Source organism: Melanostigma gelatinosum (genome assembly GCF_949748355.1).
Source record: "Melanostigma gelatinosum genome assembly, chromosome: 9".
Classification (NCBI taxonomy): Eukaryota; Metazoa; Chordata; class Actinopteri; order Perciformes; family Zoarcidae; genus Melanostigma; species Melanostigma gelatinosum.
Genome location: NC_136642.1, coordinates 6669885 through 6689686, shown reverse-complemented (window position 1 = coordinate 6689686; position 19802 = coordinate 6669885). Strand labels below are relative to the sequence as shown.

Below are 19802 nucleotides of genomic sequence, written 5' to 3'. Positions count from 1 at the left end.
ATAGCTAATCATACTGCGGTGATGCTGCATGTCAGGAGTGCTGTAGGGTTAGAAGGACAAATGTTACTGTGGGAGGAGCACTGATGTGTGCTGATGACAAACTAGTGATGGAAACACTATTGATGATCACAATGACGTTCCATAACTTAATGTGTGGGAACAAAGACCACACTTCATTTCCCCATCTCTTTTTCTTTCAGCACAAGAGGACAACAGCAGCACCCTGACCCTGCACCCTGAGTCTCAACACCCTGAGTTTTCCAAGCGTTTTAGTGTTACTTTTAAAAACAAACGAAATAAATACATATTTAATCATCGCAATGGTGTGGTCTTTTTTGTTGTTGAAAACTGCAAATGCACGATTACCTTGCATCATTTTTTGCTATTGTAATCATAACTAAACTTAACATTCATGAGTAAAACGTCAATACTTTAACAATACATCTGTTCAATAAGCATGATCATGTAAATGAAAGCAACCATGTCATGTTTGGACACAAAAGCTCTTTATTGATTTTTTACCAACAAGCTAAAACAATAGCTGTCTGTCTGTAGTCTAAGTTTACAAGCTTGTTCTTTGTAAACTGTTCTGCTGGTTGAGACAAAGCAACGAGGAAGACTTGAGGAATGACAGATATATCTGATATCTGTGTTCGTTATTATTGATAGTGACTTTGCTCTTTTAAACATTACTGTTGCTGCTCTGGAAACAATATTTAGTTATATATAAATTATAAATAAGTTTTAATTCTATTCTGAATTTATTTGCTTTAAAAATGATATCTGGGTTTGTAAAAGCAATTATTTAGTCATGAAAAATAACAGAGTATCGACAAGAGCAGCTCCTTATAATACAATCTAACGATATCACCACCAGAGGACCAACAGCTTGGAATTGGAGGGAACGGAGCGGTATGTTGTTGCTTGTAATCTACAACCTCACCACTGGATGCCACTAAATCCCACTCAGTTCCTTTCAACAAGGGAACTCTAGCCTAAAATATTTCAACAAGACAGGTAACTCTAGCTGTTACACTTACTAATCCTAAAATATTAGCACATTTTATTAAAAACAAAACAAAAAATTGACAATATATATATATTGATCTATATGAATATGATAAATCGATTCTTTTATTGACTACTAATTAGCAAAAGTCTCAATTTTGTCTCTCTGTCTGCACCGATTTCTACCAAAATGTACACATGCAAATTGCCTGCCAAGTACTTCCTGGAACTATCTGAAGTCTTTTTGAATCACTTGACAATCAAGAATTTAGAAATTCCGTTGATGGGACTCTCTATTTATACAGATCTGATAGCTGGTTCTGGAGTGTTATGGGTCATGATTACATATTTAATTTTTGCAAAATTAGTGTCACTATAATGCATTCATGTGCAAGTGGAATTTTACTCTGAGCTCGTCAAGGTTGAAGTAATTTTTACTACTTACTATATGTACTAGTACATCATTGCTGGGTGGTTTAATCTACAACAAATCATGTTTAGATATTTTGAGTGATTATATGTTTTTTGTCATTTCTTAATTAGTAAACAGCAAAAATGTGCAAGATTTCCTTCTGAAATGTGAAGTTTAAGTAAAAAGAAATAGAAATGAAAATGGAAATATTTCTGTCAAATGTACTTATACAGTACCTGAGTATACTTTCCACCACTGCCGTACTATATTATAGCCCACTTAGTTAGCCTTCTTTTTAAATACTAAGATGGGTTTCATACCATAAGGTTTAGGTGGATGTATGAATAATGTGTGCAGACAAATTCAAAGTGTTGACGAACAAACATTATATAGGGACCCAAAGTGTTCAAGATTGTATACATACAAAATAGAAATAATTAAATAAATTATATTATGAATGCATACTGAAATGATTGCTCAATAGATCGATGCATACAAAAGTAGAATATGTTAGAAGGGAGGTTCATTGCTGTGGTCCAAATCATGTAATTTCAGATTTATTCTGGTTAAGTTTATGAAAGCCCATCTGGCGACATTTGCATATCTGCAGTGTAGTTCCTCCTTTAACCTCCGGGGTGTGACAGCAAGTTCATCAACAGCTCCTTTGCACTTTCTAAATGACAAAGAAGAAGTTTCAGATTTTTTTTGGGGGGGTGGGTGGTGGTGTGAGGGGCTGGCCCTTTTTTTTGTTCCACTGGAGAATCCTGCTTGAACGGTGAGCAGGAGCACAACAGACCGGACAAGAGAATCACAACGCCGCGGAACATCTCGGGCCAAATCACGGCCCCGCGGAGGAAGAGAGGTCCGAAGAAGAAGAAGTCAGCATCGCCCTCGAGCTCTGCCGTTAACTGCATTCCAGGGTCAACGGGCAGACAAGCAGCGGGCAGCTATCTGCTGTTAGCCTATCAACTCCTCTGCGGGTCTGGGGGGCGGGGGGCTCTGATAGGGGGGTGCACCGAGAGAAGACTACACGTCGAGAGGAGGGGGCTGGAAGTCTGAGACGCTTCCAGCCTGAAGGGGCCGGCGGGTTTTGGCCATAGTACCCGGACAAGCTAGCTTGTACCCGCGCAGCTAAGTGAATGGGATGGAGCCGGGACCGTCTGGCGCTGGTAGGTCTATTTTTTGTACTTAAGTATTTAAAAAAAATGTTATCAGTCCGCATACCTGAGTTATGGCTGCTGCAAATACATAGACTGCAATTGGGGGATAAATGGGGAGCTTGGTGAGACGTCTGTTGCATCGTTACAGAGGGGAGATGGAGGGTGGGGGGCTCCCTTGTAGTCTGCATGCACAGCACTTTGTAGAGAACGTTATTATTTATCCAGATTTATAGCTATAGACGAGCCTTTTGAGGGAGCGCTGACAATGTCCTCAGCCATGCGCGGGACCAGGTGAGGTCGTGGGAATCTGGGGTGAGGAGGGATGAGGTGAAGCCCGCCTTCAAGCACCACCACCACAGCACCACCACCACAGCAGCAGCAGCAGCAGCAGCAGCAGCAGCTGGCTGCACCCAGAACTCCCCACACAGCCTCCCTTTTCACTGACATGGTTATGGATGATCACACTGTTCAGGTTCTTCCGAAGAGTGTGAAACATCTGTGTACATTACACACACATCAGGGACACAGGTTTAAACATCTGCAGAGGCGCATGAATTATTTATATGTGTTGAACCAAAAATAATGCTCAATTGTGATATCCGTGCATCTGCTGTCAGAGTTCACAGAAGCTCTTTCTTTTTTTAGACTTGGGAAAGACTGAGAAGCATGTGCAGCGTGCATTGCAGTTATCTGTGGGGTTTCGGTCTGCATGCTTTATGTGCTTCGGATGTGCTTATCAGGGGCAGTGGTCTTTATTTAGCAGTTGTCTTGGATGGCTGAGGTGTGGAAGCAGCCAATTGAAACACAAAGGTAGTGTTTGTCTTCATGCCCAGGGTCTAAAGTCCAGCTATCACGGAAAATCTTGAACCCTAGCACTTATAATCCAGCCTTGAGTCTGTCTCGAACTTTTGGAAGGCAGGGTTTATAACTTGAATGCTGTCTATTGTTTTTTAAAGGAGATGGTGAGCTCATATAGGACCCGTTATCTGCATCTTTTGGATGGAGTCTTTAGTTGTACAAGTAGGCCTGAGATTGAAATTACGTTGTCAATCCAAGACACTGAGCATGGAATTCAGTTGAATAGGCTTGTTTTCATTTTTTAGGATTGCGGGGGGGCCCCCGAGGGGCCCCTCATCTCAAAGTCTGCTTTTGTGTTTTGAAGTGTGATTATTCAACGTGCTATTTTCGTGGTCTCGTGGCTCGTGGTCAACAGCCAATTATTCAGAGAGCCAAAACTGTTTGGCCCAAAACAATTGAAGCATAATTGTCTGTTCCTCCTCATTCATGCACTTGGTCATGATCTCCCGATGCGGGAAGGGGTCACCACTGCTCCCTGTTTTGAGATTGTACAGCCTCGTTTCTTTTGCGATGTGAATTATTTAAAAAAATATACTGTCTAGTCCTGAATGCTTGAAGACGTCGTCCTGCAGATGTCACCAAAAGGATCACTAAATGAACCAAAATAAAGGGGGTAAAACATGTACATGTTTCCCTTGATAGTAGTCCTTTCCCCATGTGACCTGGTCTTACTTGTTTGTTACGTCATCGTAGACAGAAAGTTGTGTCTTCATGTCGTGATGCAGCACCGAAGCTCTGCTTTAAGTCTTGCCGGCCCGGGAAAAGCCCGCTATTGTCTTGGGATGTGTGAAAGCGCTGGCTCCGCTTCCCACCATCTGCCTTCACTGGCACGAGGGCGAAGTGTGCGTCATTGTGTGAGTGCGCGGCGATCACAACTCACCCGAGACATACACACACACACACACATGCTCTCCTGCACATGGAGTAACGTGTGGTCAACACATGTCTGGCGTCTGTGTTTGTGGTGTTTGTCCGATTTGTGTGATTTTTACACGTAGACACACACGAAGCAGAGCCATCTTTCTGTGTTTCATGACTGATGTTACTCTTCCTGTCAGTTAAGCTCACTGAGCCAAAAAGCTCAGTGAGCTTATGATTGAGTGGTACGAGGATTTCCATCCCAGCTATTTCAAGCAGGGCTTTTTCCGTTTGGGATACACAGTGTAGTGACCAAAAAGGCCAAGGTCTCTTCAATACGACCACAGCGGCACCCTACCTCCTCCCATCTCCTCCAACAACCACACACGCACACGCACACGCACGCACACACACACACACACACACACACACACACACACACACACACACACACACACACACACACAGACAGCGGCCCCCTGATATCCATGACAATGCTGTGTTGCCGTGGTGTCTCCATGGTGAGGCTGGGAATGTAGAGGGGGCCCCCTGTGTTTGTGTGTATGAGGGTGTGTGTGTGTGTGTGTGTGTGTGTGCGCGTGTGTGTTCACCGTAGCAAGGGTGCTCCCTCTATTCCGTACACCCATGTATTTGGGTGTGTGTGTGAGACAGAGGAGCAGGGCAGCTGGGGTCTTTGTTGTGGTGGAGGAGGGCTGTTCTCTGGGGACCCAGAGGTTAAGGCACTGGGCCCCTCTCAGGCAGGAGTCACACAGCTAGCCTCACATCTAGCACCCAGTCCTGGACTCTCCCTGTGTTAAGACCTCCTGACATGATGGTCACTAATCAGTGGATGCGGCGGGCTACTTGTTACCTCCTCTGCCAATGAAATGCTGGTTGGTCTCTAAAATGTTGAAAATAAGAGTGGAGAATGCCGAAATCCGCTCCCAGAGCCTTCCTCTGCTTTCCCTCCCTTTCTTGTTCTTGCCGTTGCTTTGCCTCCTCATTCCTACCATCTCTGCCTCTGAACCGCCTCCGCTCTGTCACCCGTCCTCATCGATGGCTCCCTGTCTCCTTGTCTCTCCAGTGCCCATGGGGGACTTCCCCCCACCCCTGCAGCAGGTGTTCCATGCCCCCCGCCGGCCAGGCATGGGTACCGTGGGCAAGCCCATCAAGCTGCTGGCCAACTACTTTGAGGTGGAGATCCCAAAGATTGACGTCTATCACTACGAGGTGGACATTAAGCCCGACAAGTGCCCGCGGAGAGTCAACAGGTAACAGGACGGTGCTACCCCTTCATCTGGTCACAGTGTGATCAGTACTTGTCTGTTGTCATGTATCAGAAGTGGTGATTTATTCAATTGTGTCAGCAATGTATGCATTCTTGCAGCCACCCCTGCCTTACATAGGTTGGTCTTACTAGCTTTAATGTGCATTATGTTTGCACCATGCATCTCTGTTATGCAAGTAAAGAAATTAGTTTGAAATGCGGTATAAACCAGAATATTTTGTCATAAATGACTCAAATCAGGGGCAAAAAAAACCTGAACCCTGTGACCTTCTTTTAATATTTTCCTAACAAAAAAAAGTACATCCATCTGTGCAGGATCAGGCTAAAATAAAACACCTAAGTATGCATGGGTTTCACTTCATATTAAGCAGTAGGCCTGCAGTAGGTGTGTCCGAGTCACCGGACTGGACAGATGGTGGAGTCAAGAGTGGGGCTCACTTCACGGACTCTTTCACCTTGGCTGGTGTAAAAACAGTCACTGATTTGAGACGGGTTCTTAGGATATCATGCTGGTCTTCTGGTCGGTTCACTCTCGAAGTATTCAGGCAAACTATGCTACTTTGCTACATGCTCGCAATCTCAGTATATGTTTTTTCATGAAACCATGAATTCCTAGACAGTTTTTAATGGCCCCCTTAACAAAACATAAACAAGACACAGTTGCAACAAACATTTGTATTTAAAGGTACAATTATAAAATCCGGGGGCAAATATTCTGTCCGTCTGCACGCCACACAATACATATCGTCATGTTTGATCCAAGAATATGTACCTCTTCATAAAGGCATGCCATTTTCCCTTTTCCTGAGCTCTCTCTGCTTTAGATTATAATTGTAGATTCACACTACAAGTGGCTGTCAACAAGATACGACGTGTGTGTGTATGTGTGTGTGTGTGTGTGTGTGTGTCTTTTGTGTGGAGTTGTGTGTCCAGTATCAGGGACAGGCTAGAAGCAGGAATATGATTTATGTGTCTTGGCACTAGCCCAATCCATGAACTCTCAGGTTTACTGTCCCAGTGCTGCCGACTAACAGCCTCGGCCCTTTGGAGACTCGTCAATAATCATTTAGAAAGATGGGCTGTGAAATGGTGAGATTAGAATCAATCTAGGAAACCCTGATAGATGGTTTGTGGGGTTTTTTTCTGATCAAAAATTGCATCTGGCTATTAGAAGCAAGATGCTAGTTTACAAATGTTAGGTAGCCATTATTGTCAACACGTTTGTTTTAGACTTATACAACTTTAATGATAAAAAATGATGTTTTTGCGTATTTCCTCCAGACCAATTAATTATTTCCCCCAAAAACTGAAAATAAATACTTGACATTATGTGTTTATCTGTATTTAAACAGCTCTGACTTAATACTGGTGGTAGGGCTGGGCGATAAATCGATTTAATCGATTAATTCGAATGTGTGCTTTAAGGCGATGTGTTTTATTGAAAATCGAGAAAATCGCCCCCACCCCTTTTTCCCGTAGTAGAGTGCGCGCGCATTGTTTACAAACTAAAACAATGGCGGCCAGCAGCTTCACTGCTGCCGCCGCCACCTCACAAAAACAACCCAGCATTTTGGAGACATTCACCAACTGTACTCCGCATGAGAAGAAGAGTGCCCGGTGGAAAGCCATCACGGATGCAGTCGCGATGTATATCGCAAAAGATATGGTGCCCATATACACCGTGGAAAAGCCGGGGTTTATTCACCGTCTCAAAGCTTTGGACCCCAGGTACGTGCTACCAAGCCGTAAACATTTTTCTGACGTTGCCTTGCCTCGGCTGTACAATAGTACACGCCAAAGGATCTCTGCGGAGCTGGAGGGGATGTCATTCTACTCCGCAACAACTGACCTGTGGTCCAGCAGGTTGACCCAGACACCGATCCACTTGACTGGTGGAAGCGTCACCAACTTAACTTTCCAAGGCTAAGTACTTTAGCAAAGAAATACCTCTCTGTGCCAGCTACAAGTGCCCCCTCTGAGAGGCTTTTCAGTGTGTGGGGGGGGGCATTGTTACATGCCACCGTGCATGCCTGAAGCCAGAGGTAGTAGACAGGCTTGTCTTCCTGGCAAAAAATATTTAGAAAAAACATGCACTACTGTTTAATACTGTTGGTTATGTTGTGAATGCACTTGATTTTGTTTACATGCACTTATTTACTGTGCAAAATATGTTATGTTGATGTTAGATCAGATGTTGCACTTTTGAAAATGTGAATGTTAAAGGGTCATATACATTTTATTTCATGCTGTGTTTGTATCAGTGTATTCAGTTAGAAAAGCTTACTGTAAAAAGTTACATTTGCACAGTTGTTTACAATGGAAGGCTACTATTTAATGCCATTTAATGTTATGTTTAATTTAATTTTATATTTAAATGATTCAGGCAAACAAAAGAGTGACCAAATACTTTTTGTATACTACAGGCACCTTTCTACAATGTTCAGGTTTTGTTTGCACTTTATTTTTATCAACCTACTTGGGAAAATCATCACAAAATAAAAGAAAAAATTGTTTTCAACAGCTTCTGTCATCTGCAAAAAATTTTGGGGGAAAAAAATCGATTTAAATCGTGAATCGGATTTTTTGTAAAAAAATCGGAGATTTTTTTTTTAGGCCATATCGCCCAGCCCTAACTGGTGGCCTCATATAGCATTTTCTCTTTGATTAAATAGGTAATTTTGTTGTTAAGCAGACAGACGAGAGCTCTCTTGGAGACTCCTTGAGCTTTGCTGTCCTCCCAATTATCAAGGATGTGAACAGAAATGGAAACAAATCGACAAATCGATTACAAACACTCAATTACTGAACAGTGGTTTGCTCACAATCCCTGAAATTCTACAGAAGAAAGTTGCATGAGTTGAATACACCTGCTCCAACACTCAGAGAGGGTCTCTTCTGGTTTCACTGGTTGGAGACAAAGGTTCTAAGAAGGCGTGCAAAGGTCAAGCCCTTTGACCTTTTTCTATTGAGAACTCCTCAACACCCCCCCCCCACACACACACACACACACACACACACACACACACACACGCGCACACTTCTATGAAGGCCAAGGCACCGTGCATTGAAAAGTGGGCCCCTGCCCACACCCTCATTCTTTTTGTCCCGGCCTCTCCCCCTGTGACCATGAGATGTTGCACCCAACAGCTGCATCCTGCTTGGTCAATTTTCTATCATCTTTAGAACTGCCCCCCCCCCCCCACACCTGATCAGGCGATGGGTTTAATTGGCAGAGCGGAGTCTCTTTCTTGCTTTTTGGCACGCGTAAACCCCATACTGTGTGTGTGTGTGTGTGTGTGTGTGTCGCGTCCTACAGGGAGGTGGTGGAATACATGGTGCAACACTTCAAGCCCCAGCTCTTTGGCGACAGGAAGCCAGTGTATGACGGCAAGAAGAACATCTACACGGTGTTAGCGCTTCCAATCGGGAGTGAGAAGGTAGATGTTTGAAGTTGCTTTGCTTGACGTCGTTACACGTTGATATCGTCGCCAACTCATTTCTGCTCGGGGATCAACAGTCGATGTTAAGCCCCGTTTGAACAGGAGTTACACTGTTTTGGACTCCTCCGGTTGCAAAAACAAGTCAGATTGTATGCAAGTTTATGAGAAAATGACTTCTCACTTTATTTATTACCTCAGTAAACATGGCAAACATGAGTTTATGGCCTCAATCGCTGGCATCAAGTCTTTTTCAATGCAGCATGATGTTTATTTTGGTAAATTATGGTCCATTTAGAGTCAAATAGACCATGAAGCGGCCCTAGCTGCATCTCCCAGTTTCCAGTCTTAATGCTAAGCTAAGCGGCTGGCTGTAGCTTCATATTTACACACTTGAACGTCGTATTGATTTTCTCATCCAACTCTTGGCTTGGTGGCTTTTGAACCACCCTCTTTAGCGTGAAATGCCTTCTTGAATAAGGAATCTTGCATGAAATAGAGTTTCCAGCACACTGCACAGCTTGATAATGATCTTTTTCTTGCTTATAGTTCATCTTCATTCAATTTCTGGTTGTTGTTCTCCTCCTTCAGCCTTGTTCTTTACCTCCCCTCTCCGTTTCTGTCTTTCCTGTCCTCTATTTCTCCAGGTGGATTTTGAGGTAACCATCCCAGGTGAGGGCAAAGACCGAATCTTCAAGGTGTCCATCCGTTGGCTGGCCAAAGTGTCATGGCGCCTGCTGCAGGAGACTCTGGTCAGCGGTCGGCTGCAGGTCCCCCTCGACTCGGTCCAAGCCCTGGATGTGGCCATGCGCCACCTGGCCTCTATGAGGTACACCACCGTTACCCACAGACGCAAACACTCATACGGCAACACCCCGACTCCTGCCAAATTGAAGTTATATTCATGTACATCTTAAAAGCAGATTGGGAATTAATGTTTTTACCTTGTTGGCAAAATAACATCAGACCGTCATAGCTCCAGGGGTCAGAGTCACTAATCAAAGGTTGTTGGCCGAGACCCTGTGTGAATGTGTCCACTGAACAATGCGGAGCAGGGGTATAACGATCACTCTTCAAGCCACAGTTTGTGAGAAGTTAAGTGGTAATGTTTCCCCGTCTTTTGTCTGTTTCAGATCAACACGACACTGTTCTTTGTTACTCATATTTTAGTGTTTTTCCATTCAGGTTTATTGTTGACTTATTGTGAAACCTCCTGCATGAGATGAAAACATTACTGGATATGAACTAATGCTGAGATCATGCTTTGAATTAAGTCAAGTCTTTTTTTTTTTTTGCACATTCGTCATTTTCTCCTCCCCACCTCTTCCAATTAGGTACACTCCAGTGGGCCGCTCATTTTTCTCCCCACCTGAAGGATACTACCACCCACTGGGTGGGGGGAGGGAAGTCTGGTTTGGCTTCCACCAGTCTGTGCGCCCCGCCATGTGGAAGATGATGCTCAACATTGACGGTGAGTCACCAAGTGACTGATCTCATTGTTTTTACTGACATTGCATGACTGGGCAGAAACCGTCAGACAGTCAGAAATGGTGAAAATGAAATGAATCTGGGACCAAGGAGGATTTGAATCACCGATCATTGTTTGATTTATAATTATATCATAAATACAGGCTTCTATTGGCTGATTGTAACATTATTTTGGCTCTGATAAATACCTAAAATGGTGACGTGAGGGCATAATAAAAGTTGCGGGCATCCTCAACCTTTTGTGAAGTTGCTCTCCTCTGACCTGTGTGGACTTATTGCTGCTCTCTGTCTCCCCCTAGTGTCGGCCACGGCCTTCTACAAAGCCCAGCCTGTAATCGAGTTCATGTGTGAAGTTTTGGACATCCGCAATATCGACGAGCAGCCCAAGACTCTCACGGACTCGCAAAGGGTCCGCTTCACCAAGGAGATTAAAGGTGGGTTACCGGCAAGTGTGAAAGTGCCGCCGAAACACATCATGATGAGCCCTCAACACCTTCATGTCTAAAGATTATTTGTACCTGCATTTCAAAAATGTTCCTAGACCTTATAAATTACCGCCACATGTAACAAGCAACATTTTCCTTTTAAGCTCTTTTAATTACTTTGCTTCTAATTGTCATGTCTGTCCTTCTGTGTCTGTTTTTTGCCGGTCTACACCCCTCATTGATGGGATGACCAGGCCTGAAGGTGGAGGTGACTCACTGTGGCCAAATGAAGAGGAAGTATCGTGTATGCAATGTCACCCGACGACCTGCCAGCCACCAAACGTGAGTACGCAGACGTCATTGAATTCATTTTTCAAATGCACCCATTGCTTATCTTTATGCGTACATCTACGTTATTAGGATTTCCTTCCTATTTAGGTTCTCAATCCCCCGGGAAGTTTTTGCATTAGAAAGGTTCCTCTTCATAAAAAAAAAAGTATTTATCAGTATTTTATCCAAAATGATTTATTTTTAGTGCTGCAATTATATTACAATACAATAAATTTGGTTAAAAAATGAAAACAAAGAGAAATAATTGCTTGCTGCCAACTGAGTGAGCAACTTAAAGTCTTAAGTTGTGCTTTTTAACATTTTAACATCAACCTGGATGAATCAGCAAACCGGGAGCTGGCCAGTGACGCATTGCGATGACCGTGACATTTGTCACTGATGCGCCACACACTCGTGACCACACAGGGGTGTATCCACTCAAAATCTTCTGTTAATCATTCCAGCAAAGGCAACTTCCTCCTCCTTTTTACCAGCTCACACCATAGTTACGTATGTTTCTTGTCTTGTCAACCAGGTTTCCCCTCCAGCTCGAAAGTGGGCAGACAGTAGAATGTACAGTGGCCCAGTACTTCAAGCAGAAGTACAACCTGCAGCTAAAATACCCCCACCTACCCTGTCTCCAGGTGGGGCAGGAGCAGAAGCACACCTACCTGCCTCTGGAGGTGAGGAAGGACTAACGACACCATGTACACCGACTTAAAAACTAGTTTGAGATGCATCCAGGATTAATGCCATTCATGTGAACAACCAATATTTACACCCCAATGACTCTGGATTTACTTGTTCCAGGTGTGTAACATTGTAGCAGGTCAGCGGTGCATCAAGAAGCTGACAGATAATCAGACCTCCACCATGATCAAAGCCACAGCTCGCTCTGCTCCCGACAGACAAGAGGAGATCACCAGGCTGGTGAGTAGTAGAGACAACTGGTGGGGGGAGGCCACACAGCGGATGTAACGACAGTGTATGGGAACGTATGACTGATGGATGTTTTTTCTCTCGCCACAGATGAAGAACGCTAACTTCAACCTGGACCCGTACATCCAGGAGTTTGGGATCAAGGTGAAAGATGACATGGCTGAGGTGACGGGCAGGGTGCTCCCAGCCCCTATCCTGCAGTATGGAGGACGGGTAATACACTTTTATTATTTGAAATAAAATCAGTTTTTGATGTTATGATGGGAGTGTGTGGAAGTAGGTACACTCCGAACTCCTCCGGTCCTCTCTTCCACAGAACCGTGCCATAGCAACGCCCAACCAGGGAGTGTGGGACATGAGGGGGAAGCAATTCTATAACGGCATCGAGATCAAAGTGTGGGCGATTGCCTGCTTTGCCCCCCAGAAACAGTGCAGAGAAGAGGTGCTCAAGTAAGTACTAATGAGTGGTAACAGTGGGAATTAAAAATCCCCTCATGATTTGGCTGTTTTGCATTTAATAGTGGTAAGTCATTCGATTATTTTGCATCCACAACGCCATATTTGACCTACATTTAGTATCTCAAACACAGCGATTCATTTTTTTTTAAATATCATCAACACTATTTCCTGATGCCAGGGCAGATATACAGTGCAAGGCAACAGTAAAGTATGAAAAGCCTTAGCTTGCACCCGACTTTGTCTCAACTACTCTGGTTTTCTCTTCAGGAACTTCACAGACCAGCTGCGTAAGATCTCAAAGGATGCCGGGATGCCCATCCAGGGCCAGCCATGTTTCTGTAAATACGCCCAGGGAGCGGACAGCGTGGAGCCCATGTTCAGACACCTGAAGAACACCTACGCCGGCCTGCAGCTCATCATCGTCATCCTGCCGGGAAAGACGCCTGTCTATGGTAGGCTATGGTACTTTTTCTCTTTCTTGAATATACATCAAGGGACATCAAGACAGCTTGTTCAAGAGTCGAACTTGGCACGATGTTACCTCGGCCCCTTTAGCGTCATGGTGTTCTTCATGTCCTGTTTTCCAAACTGTCCCCTTTAGCCGAGGTAAAGCGCGTGGGAGACACCCTCTTGGGCATGGCCACGCAGTGCGTCCAGGTGAAGAACGTGGTGAAGACGTCCCCTCAGACCCTCTCCAACCTCTGCCTCAAGATCAACGTGAAGCTGGGAGGCATCAACAACATCCTGGTGCCTCACCAACGGTGAGCTTTTGTTCGGGCTGCTTTTGAATTAGTTGTACACATTTATGGCAGGAGGACCACGGTGAGAATTTAAATAACAGTTGTGTCACATATATGAACAGGTGTTTGCACCTAAGATGCATTTATGAGCGAGTGTAATTTGCATCTCCTCCTCCTCCTCCCATTTGCACTCTCAGGTCAGCAGTGTTTCAGCAGCCGGTTATCTTCCTGGGAGCAGACGTAACGCACCCCCCTGCTGGAGATGGCAAGAAGCCCTCCATCACTGCTGTAAGTCTCACAAATAACACCTTCATTGAACAACACTAGTCGTCCTTGAACACAAGCTCAGGACAAAGGAAGGGAATGTGCAAATATTTTACATGATCGGGGCATGCGTGTAAAAGTCATGTGTGGCCTTCAATACATTCAGGTGTTATTTAGGTAGAGTAGTGGCCATAAGAGGAACAGCAGCATGAGCCATTGTGTTTGTGTCGCTCCAACATTCAGACGGCTAACAGTGGAACTACATCTGGTGAACAGTTGCCTTTTAAGAACGATGGATCGTTGCCAACAGGGATTTGATCCAAGCCAAAACATTTTTTGTTAAATCTATTTGTAAGTATATAGTTCTATAAAGAGATCTAAATCATTTTAAAGAATTGCCACAGTGTAGTGTGGCTTCTCTGATGGCAGTGCTGATGCCAAGTTGGTAGGGGCACTCCTTTTTATAGGCAAATAAAAAAAAAACGAGATGATGTAAATTATGCAAATGACCTCAAGATGTCATAGAAAAGCAAAGACATGGTCGTGGTTGCTTGGTGACAGTGGCGCTGTGTGACAGCAATGCTGTAAAAGAAGAATCCTGCAGCTATAAATTGTATGTTTGAGGCAGAAGAGCTTTAACACCTTTTGGATCTTTAACACAGACAACAAGTCAATCAAAACACGAGAGACCAGTGTCATTACATTCAGCTCATACGTGAGTATTTATTATCAACTTGACTGTTACGGTAACATGATTGCACAATAGAAATGGGGAAATGCGATGATGTTTTTTGAGTGTTTGATCGATGGATGAATCTGAACAGATGAATTCATCACTTTGAGCTCTGGTAGCTTTGGATGGGCATTTGTAATTCATTTTGGCATTTTCATTAAAACATCATTAATTAAAGCCCTACTTGATAGCTTTAATAAGTATAAGCACTCTCAGGCAGCTCATAACACTTAACAGGCAATTAAGCCTGAAGAAAAGCCGTGCTTTGAAAGTCCATGTCCTGAGTCTGACGCTTCGTTATTGCTCGGATACACAATATATGAGGCTGAACGCAAAAAAACCAAACAGAAGGTAGTCAGCGAGGGGTCAGGGAGGGATAAAGGGAAACAACTGGCTCATCTCTGACTCACATTCCAAAAGGAAATGACGTCAGCCCCCCCCCCCCCCCAGCTCGGTCGTGGTTGGCTGCGGTTGTTGCCTAGCAATTATGACAAACGCTCGAGTCACACACTGAGAGGAGAGAGAGGGTCTCGTCCTGTTCCTCCTGACTGTGGAGAAAACTGGTAAAAAAAAATTATGATTGTAGTGCAGTGGGAAGAATATGAGGGAAGAACACTAAAAGGCTGATGAAGAGCCTCCCACACTTCCCAGTGGCGGCCTCTATGGGACGCTAACGCACAGATACACACATTGGGACAAATGAGTGGTGAAAGCAGATTGAGGCGTCGTCTAACTAACATGATTGTCTTTGTTTCTCTGTCCTACATTTGATGGAAAGCACCCAATGTATGTGTCACCAGTGGGAATCCAAATCACTAAGCCCAGTAAGTGCCCTGTTCAACTGTGTCACTTCCTCCCTCCGGTCTCTTCCAGGTGGTAGGCAGTATGGATGCTCATCCCAGCAGATACTGTGCCACAGTGCGAGTCCAGAGGCCCAGGCAGGAGATCATAGAAGATTTGTCGTACATGGTGCGGGAACTGTTAATTCAGTTCTACAAGTCGACCCGGTTCAAGCCCACCAGGATCATTTTCTACAGAGACGGAGTTCCCGAGGGACAGTTGCCACAGGTAATGGGACACCACGGTAGTTGAAACTGATGACTCATACACTAGAATCCATTGCATTGTCCTACATATGTAAAAGTTCCTTGTAACCTAATTAGTTTTTTTGCAAGGTGCATTTTTCTATAAAATAGATTATATCATAGTTGGTGCTAATAAAGAATGTTGTGGTGTGCAGATTCTCCACTACGAGCTCCTGGCCATCAGAGATGCGTGCATCAAGCTGGAGAAAGACTATCAGCCGGGCATCACCTACATCGTGGTGCAGAAACGCCACCACACACGCCTCTTCTGTGCCGACAAGTCTGAAAGGGTAACACATTGTTAATACTTCTTCTCTTTTCATAGTTACTTGTTTTGATATGTTTAATAATGATCATGTGTGTTTTTTTGTGATAGATTGGGAAGAGTGGGAATATTCCTGCAGGGACGACAGTGGACACCAGCATCACTCATCCCTTTGAGTTTGACTTCTACCTGTGCAGCCACGCGGGCATACAGGTAATATTGACAGAGGAAAGATGTTTCGGTGTTTTTAGAGTCCCTGAATAGATGAAGGCTTCTAACCCCGGTACTATTACACAGACGTATCTTTGTGTTTCATCTCATTTTTATTGCCCGTCTCCAGGGTACCAGCCGGCCGTCTCACTACTACGTCTTATGGGATGACAATCGTTTCACGGCTGATGAGTTGCAGATTCTGACCTACCAGTTGTGCCACACGTACGTGCGCTGCACCCGCTCAGTCTCCATCCCTGCGCCAGCCTACTACGCCCGTCTTGTGGCCTTCCGTGCCCGCTACCATCTGGTGGACAAAGAACATGACAGGTTAGTGTGGTTGTGAAAGAAAATTGCTTGTGACGCCGCATTTTCATTGAAATATTTAAAACATATTGACTTACGCTATCACAAAGATATGATCACATATGAAGTGTCGCTGATCTCCCCTCCCTGTCATCTCTCTACAGTGGAGAGGGCAGCCATGTGTCCGGTCAGAGCAACGGTCGGGACCCTCAGGCGCTGGCTAAAGCTGTTCAGATTCACCACGACACCCTGAGTACCATGTACTTCGCCTGAGCCACACCAACCATCACCACCATCGACCCCTCCCACCTCATTTCTACCTGAGTGGGCACACAGCCCACCACCACCACCTCATCCCCATTCCCTTATTCCAAATGACTGCCCACCAGACATCCACAGACCTGCCAGTCATTCACCCAAATCCAACCAACATAAGGACCCTCACCTGTAAAACACAGGCAGACTCTACAGCCTCATGCACTCAAAATGGTTATGAATATTATTATTGTCATTTTTTAAAAACTTTACCAGGACTATTGCTCTTTTTTTATGTTGAATTTTTAAACGTGGGTATTATTATGTAATTGTAATGTACGCTACCTTCACACTCCTGTGTATGTGAGTATGCAATACGGACGGGAGGAAAACAGGCGGGAAAAAAAAGAATCACAAAAAACTTTTTAAACTGCCACTAGGATGCTGCCTCTTTACCAGTGTTCCAAGCCCCTTAGCATCCTCACACATCCTCCAGAGGCACGCACACCTACATGTATCATTGTGTCGTTGTTATGAAGTACATTCATGTTTTAATGTTGTTTAAATAATGTTATTATTTTTTTTTTAAACTGCCTTGAGGAGTCCGAGGTATGGTACATTAGCACTTAGCGTTAGCATGTAGGTGCCACCTGTCCTGCACCTGAGAGTTTGTTTGAACATGTGAGGCTAGCCTTTGGTCTTTATGTTAGCGGAGACAGAAAGAGCAGGCGTAGCATATCGTAGATACTGCAGAGAAGTCCTGCCGCACGCTCCGTGCCGGTTGGCCAGTCCCGTTAGAGATTTAGCCTATAGAGGCAAGCTTACCAGAACAATAGAGGGACCATTTGCATAGACTTTTATCAAATATACTTGCACCCCATGCACCTAAACCAGCATTATTAACCAGCCAAACGTGAAGCCAACCAATGGAAAAGGGGCACTTAAACAGGAAGATAATCTTTCATTTCTGTATGCGTATTTACGAGGCACTTTTTCAATTTTTTTTATTTACTTATTGATTTGTTTTACCTCAAAATAGTAAGATGCATAGCTTTCCGAACAAATAGGTAACTAAGGCAATAGGTGAGGTCAACGCTCCTCTGTAGATTTGAATGCAGGCAAATGTAACGTCTGTGATCACTTAAGTGCTGCAAAGCTGAACTCTCACTCAGCGATTGACCTTGCTCCGATCATTCTGCAAAGTCCAACACGTATCAGTGGAGGTGACGCCACACAGTGCACACTAAACTCTCACACGCGTACTTCCTTGCATACCTACACACACACACCTATGCCCATTTTTACTAAACACTAAGCTCTTCCCTCTGCAGGCATTTACAACTCATAGCCGGAATAGCAGAAGCACACGCATAGCAGCCCTCTCCGTCTCTTTCGTAGCATGTAGAGACCAACCTCTTCAAATGCACTTGTCCCCTTTACATCCCTCCAAGCCAAACCGATCACTCGTCACTCTTCCCATGGTCACCTTCTATCCTTACCGTCTATCCTCACTTTGAACATCACACACCTGCAGCATCCCCTGCTCCAATCCCCTAGCTTGTGTTAGCCAATACCCATTGGTGCTCTGTGTGCATGGGCGGCACAGATAGGGGATTGCTACTTTGGACAGGGTGGGCCACTATTACTACTACCTAATATGCCCTGCCTTTTACATCTAGTCACTTTCTGGATTGATGGAGGAAAAAAAAAATGCATGTAATTATTTTTTATGACTGGATATTCTGAGCCACCGTATTATGGTTTCCTTAGCGGTAGGAGCCTTGCGCTCGCCACTGCCTGTCAGACGTTTTGCCTCAATTGTGTAATGGTTCTAAAGACTGCTTCTTCCTTTGTCGTTATTATAATTATGAATAGTGCGACTAGTGTCGGAGTGTATCCTCAAGAGGGTTCACTGTGGAGACGGTCTCAGAATTCCACCTCAGTGGAAAGGGATCAAAAGACAAGAGATCAGAGGAATTTGATTTTTTTGAATCATGTTTATTAACGTGCATAATCAAAATGCCTTTGTACACCGTTTTACTGATTCGACATTGTGTCTAAGGTGATTTGTATATATATATAATATTAACCGGCTATGTATTTTGGCTCACCAGTTGCCAGGCCTTTCACAGTGTTTTACCCCTCGTTCTGTGCTTTAAAGAAGAAAAAGAAAAGAGAAATCAGTCTTGGGGCATTTCCCCAATATAACTGCAACTCAGATGCAGTTCTTCACTCACTGAAGCCACAAAGCACCTTGCAAAGGGGGGAGACGACATGGCAGTGACCCTGGTGAATGCATCATGTGGATACCGGAGAGTCCGCTCCCCTCCACACAGCCTCACTGTCTGACTAAGCAATATTGAAGCCACTGATCAAGAATAAGTCCTTGTCATAGCACTTCCCAAATAGATTTGAATGAAAGGACATGGAAGCATATTATTTTGGCTCTGTATGTGATAGTATGGGAACTCTGTTGGGGCGGGTTATTTTTGAAAGAAAATAAAATTGTTTTTTATTACTCCTGTTGTTTTTTTCTCTCACTTATAACTTCATACTATATTTGTTTGGATTTTAATAAAATCTACATCTCAAGAAGTAGTAATCAAGTCAGTACAGAAAATGGAACGTGCACATTTTTACATTACAACAGAGATGTAGCGCTAAACTGTCGGTTTGAATACAAAGACAAGAGAATCCTTTATTAGTCCAGCAGTGGGGAAATGTACAGGATTACAGCAGCATAGTGGATCATGCAAAGAGACAAAGTAAAATAAGTAAAAAATCCACAATAACAGTGTATTTATACTGCACAGATGTTCAGTGTTGCGTTGTCTACTGGGAGCAGCAATGCAATAATTCATAGAGTCTGATGTATTAAACACATACATATTGTCTCCACTAATGTAGCCACAGTGTTGTAAACACAGGGTTACATCTGGATGAAGGCGGAGTTGGCTCTTCTGACGTGTGGTGACACAGAGCCCACCTCCTCCTGTCGGAAACACAACTTCACCATATTTAGCTCCGCAGAGTTGATCTGTCAAACCAGAGAGAAAACCGGGACACTTACCGGCGGATACGAGCCCGGTGTTGACAGCTTCTTATTTTTTTCCTGGGTACCGGGGATACAAACTACAGCAGACGCCGCCGCTGAGATATGGTGCTTGGGTAAACGGGGCCGTGTCAACGGCTGTTTTTAAACGCGATTAAAGTAACCGTCCCCTGCCAGAATTATCCAACTGTCAAAGAGCCAGAGATAGCCATTTAACTGAGCTCATCACC

At 44.2% G+C, this 19802-nt stretch overlaps 1 protein-coding gene across 2 annotated transcripts; it reads left to right on the top strand.

The window, feature by feature from the left end:
* The first annotated feature begins 2474 nt into the window (after positions 1-2474).
* ago1 (argonaute RISC component 1) lies at positions 2475-18993 on the top strand. 2 transcript variants are annotated; one of them, XM_079275176.1, is made up of 19 exons: positions 2475-2589; positions 5381-5567; positions 8901-9021; positions 9669-9850; positions 10356-10492; positions 10809-10943; positions 11189-11276; positions 11800-11947; positions 12075-12194; positions 12294-12416; positions 12520-12653; positions 12930-13114; positions 13264-13423; positions 13600-13690; positions 15273-15467; positions 15640-15774; positions 15861-15962; positions 16090-16289; positions 16430-18993. In XM_079275176.1, the coding sequence occupies exons 1-19, from the start codon at positions 2565-2567 to the stop codon at positions 16536-16538; spliced, it is 2577 nt and encodes an 858-aa protein (XP_079131302.1). In that variant the 5' UTR covers positions 2475-2564; the 3' UTR covers positions 16539-18993. The 2 variants fall into 2 exon arrangements, with proteins under 2 accessions (XP_079131302.1, XP_079131301.1); XM_079275175.1 differs by having other exon boundaries at positions 12484-12653.
* The last annotated feature ends 809 nt before the right edge of the window (positions 18994-19802 follow it).

Excerpts from the sequence above, each read along its gene's own strand:
- ago1 (XM_079275175.1), top strand. The coding sequence starts at position 2,565 with ATGGAGCCGGGACCGTCTGGCGCTG. Across the intron at positions 15,468-15,639 it reads CCGAGGGACAGTTGCCACAG|ATTCTCCACTACGAGCTCCT; the intron begins GTAATGGGACAC and ends TGTGGTGTGCAG. Across the intron at positions 15,775-15,860 it reads GTGCCGACAAGTCTGAAAGG|ATTGGGAAGAGTGGGAATAT; the intron begins GTAACACATTGT and ends TTTTTGTGATAG.